The 3,475-nt window shown below is 40.4% G+C and overlaps 1 protein-coding gene across 1 annotated transcript; it reads left to right on the forward strand.

The window, feature by feature from the left end:
* The first annotated feature begins 2,271 nt into the window (after nucleotides 1-2,271).
* On the forward strand, nucleotides 2,272-3,201 carry LOC139377338 (pancreas transcription factor 1 subunit alpha-like). The gene is made up of 2 exons (XM_071120361.1): nucleotides 2,272-2,872; nucleotides 2,993-3,201. The coding sequence occupies exons 1-2, from the start codon at nucleotides 2,272-2,274 to the stop codon at nucleotides 3,199-3,201; spliced, it is 810 nt and encodes a 269-aa protein (XP_070976462.1).
* The last annotated feature ends 274 nt before the right edge of the window (nucleotides 3,202-3,475 follow it).

The following is a 3,475-nucleotide window of genomic DNA, read 5'->3' on the forward strand; positions in this document are numbered from 1 at the left end:
GACAAGGTAAAAATCTGTCGTTCTGCCCCTGAACCAGGCAGTTAACTCACTGTTCAGGAGCCGTCATTGTAAATCATTTTTCTTAGCTGACTTGCCTAGTTAAATAAAGGTAAAAAATGTTTTTTAAATACTCCAGCACACATGGTTTCAAGACGACCAGAAAGACTACTTTTCGATAAAGGCAGGTGAATTCAACCTTTACTGTGAAAACTGAAACAAAAATGTCAATGAGATTTTAAAATGATGCAAGTTTAGTTTGAACATTTTGCTAGCCTGATATTTTGTGGCTGCTTTTGATATTAATAGGCTACCCCGCCCATATTTCACTACGCATTCAGGTAGTCTACCTGTTGCACTAAAAGTGTTGCACTATAATTGCATCCTTATCTTTGATTGAGATCAAACAAAATGAATAACTTATTTTGAGCATTGCCTGCGATATAGGATACATTTCAACTCTGCACCAGACAGACGATCATCCACAGATAATCCCTCATCCCACTAGGTTTCATTCAAATCAACAGGTATGATGCAATTATACAAGCTTTCTTTGTCAAATCATAAGCATGTATAACCCATTTTTGTATCGTAATATAATCTCATAATGATGACTATAACTACAGCTATTCTCAGTCTGTAACCTTTCCCCTATATTTTAAGACATCGTAACATTATGATAGGACTTCATAAGGTCTCATATATATGACGAAGCGTAATAAAACATTCCTGTTGGCAATCGGAAAAGTAGGCCTATTTCCAACTATTCTGTTTATCAAAAAGGAATTCCATATATATTGTTTTGCTGTAGCCTAATATTATTTTTGAGCTACAGATTTTGTTGTCACACTTGCAAGGGGCTCTCAATGTTTTGTGGCTGTTTTGCATTGTGCCCTTTTCACATTTTTTTAAAGATAAGAGCACTTCTTGTCATAAATTACTCGTTTACGGTGACAGAGGGTATGTCGCTATTGAGAGGCAAGAAACGCCCCTGCTTTGTCGGTAAAGTGCTCTCTATTCTCTTTTGATTGTTGCAGCGTGAACAGGCGAGTGTCCACTGTGCAGAGCCAATGGGTAGGCAGAGCAGCATCGTAAAACCTATGACTGATGAACACATCATTATGTTCGCCTGTCTATCACTGAAATTACGTCTCATTTCAATGACATTATTCTCATACAAATGTTTACTCTGCGTTCTATGGGTTCTAATAGAAATTGGACTCCTCCAATAATGAAGTGCTCAGACCAAAGGACTAACAGCTTGCTGCGGGCACGAGTGGTCGGCTATTGAATTGGGCAGGTACCTGCTTTAAGATGACTGCCTTCATGAGGTGTCAGAGATGTTATCATTGTTATATGACCGACCCTTTAATTACTACATATTTTTTGTTCACTTTACACATTGGTTAGTCCCAATGGATGCAAGCTTGCAGTAGATGCAATATAAGCCTATTCAATGCAGAGTTTTTCTGTTCTCGAAATTTAGATTTTGAATAAGAGGAAACAAATTTAGATTGCATTGACAAAAGATCAATACGATAATTAAGACGTGGAGCCTCCGTGGAGCCTCGGAAAGGACTCTGATGTGTATTACAATATAACAGCCTAATAATAATCTATTATTGTGGAAACGTGCAACCAGATGTGGACACTTATGATGCAAGCAAATAATGTAATGGTTGTATTGAAACAAAAATTCAATAAAGGAATGGGAATAACGCGAGTACTTCAAAGAAAAGAGAAACCTGCACACTGCTCTTGCTGAAATACAGATGTTCACAAAAGTTCTGATGAAGGCCAATAATGAGACCGACAGGTTAATTAAGCTTTAATAAGTAAATACAATATTAAAAGGTGATCCGTGCAAGAGCAGTGTGCGAGTTCCTCTTAAAAATAACTGTATTGAATAAAAGGTACAATGTTAGGGTGGCTGCAGGTTTTAGACTTAGTAGGTCATTGGTCCTCTAATGCTTTGTTTCCCCTATGTTCAGTTTTCCATGTAGGGCAGGAGGGGGGTAAACGCTGCGCCATAAATGGAAGGGGGGAGGGCTGAGTGGTAAGAGATTATTATCTCTAGGTGCACCCTCCGCTGCGGAGCGTAGTGTATACTCAAAGCTGATTGGCTGGCTTTTTTTGGTTAATGGCACACGACTATGGATGTAGTTATAAGAGTCCTCGCGTGCCAGCCTTCAGCTGAACTAACTCTTGAGCACCCAGAGACAGCGCAAAGAGCAAACTTGCTGTTACTGGGCAACACGAAAACAACAGCTAAAAATGGACACTGTCTTGGATCCATTTACTGGACTGGACTCCTTCTCCTCCCCTTATTTTGATGACGATGATTTCTTTACTGACCAGTCCTCCAGGGACCACTTGGACACCGACGAGTTTCTGGATGACGATGTCAACTTTCTCACCAGTCATTTCCAAGATTACTATAAGGACAGCAGGATAGCGCACGATGGGGACTATTGTGACATCAGTAACTTGTCCTTCTCTTCCTCCTCGTCTACCTGCTCGTATGAATGCACTGACAGCACCTCAGAGCTGTCGCCTCAGGTGGGAGGAGATAGCCCGATGCTGAAAAGGCGGAGGCGGATGAGATCCAACATGGAGATGCAACAATTACGGCAGGCTGCCAACATCCGTGAGCGGCGGAGGATGCAGTCAATTAACGATGCTTTCGAGGGACTCCGGTCTCACATCCCCACTCTACCGTACGAAAAGAGGCTATCCAAAGTCGATACCCTGCGCCTGGCCATTGGCTACATCAACTTTCTCGCTGAGCTCGTGCAGTCCGATATGCGCATCCGAAACTCCAACGGTGACGCACTGACTCAATCCAAAAAAGTTATAATTTGCCACAGAGGAACAAGTAAGTAGCCTACATTTCATATGGTTAGATAATGCCTATGATAATGACTTAACTTTGAACTGTATTGTTCCTCATTTGTTAAAGACTTGGTCCGTTACTAATCATTTGTCCCCTTCTCAGGATCTCCATCTCCAAGTGATCCTGACTACGGGCTGCCTCCCCTCGCCGGACACTCTCTGTCCTGGAAAGACGAGAAAGAGCTGAAAGACCAGAACATAATCAGAACCGCTAAAGTCTGGACACCTGAGGACCCACGGAAACTGCACATGAAATCCTCCCTGTCCAACATTGAAAACGAGCCTCCTTTAACCTTAATCTCAGTCCAATAAATATTATTTTATGTTTATGTCTAAAGGTATCTATTGTTATACACCCATGGTAAATCCATGTTAATATATAATGTTCTCTTAACGTTGATTCTTATGTAACGTTCATTATTTAAGTGTAAATATTATATTTATATGGCAACGATCTCTATTCTTAATTCAGGCAGCATGGCAATCATCATGTATAGCAACATGTATTTAATTGTTTCCATGATAATATGTTTTAATTGAATATTGATGAATATACTAAAACCAAAATATTTTTATAGGCCTACTG

The sequence above is a fragment of the Oncorhynchus clarkii genome, chromosome 20 (assembly GCF_045791955.1).
Source record: "Oncorhynchus clarkii lewisi isolate Uvic-CL-2024 chromosome 20, UVic_Ocla_1.0, whole genome shotgun sequence".
Classification (NCBI taxonomy): domain Eukaryota; kingdom Metazoa; phylum Chordata; class Actinopteri; order Salmoniformes; family Salmonidae; genus Oncorhynchus; species Oncorhynchus clarkii.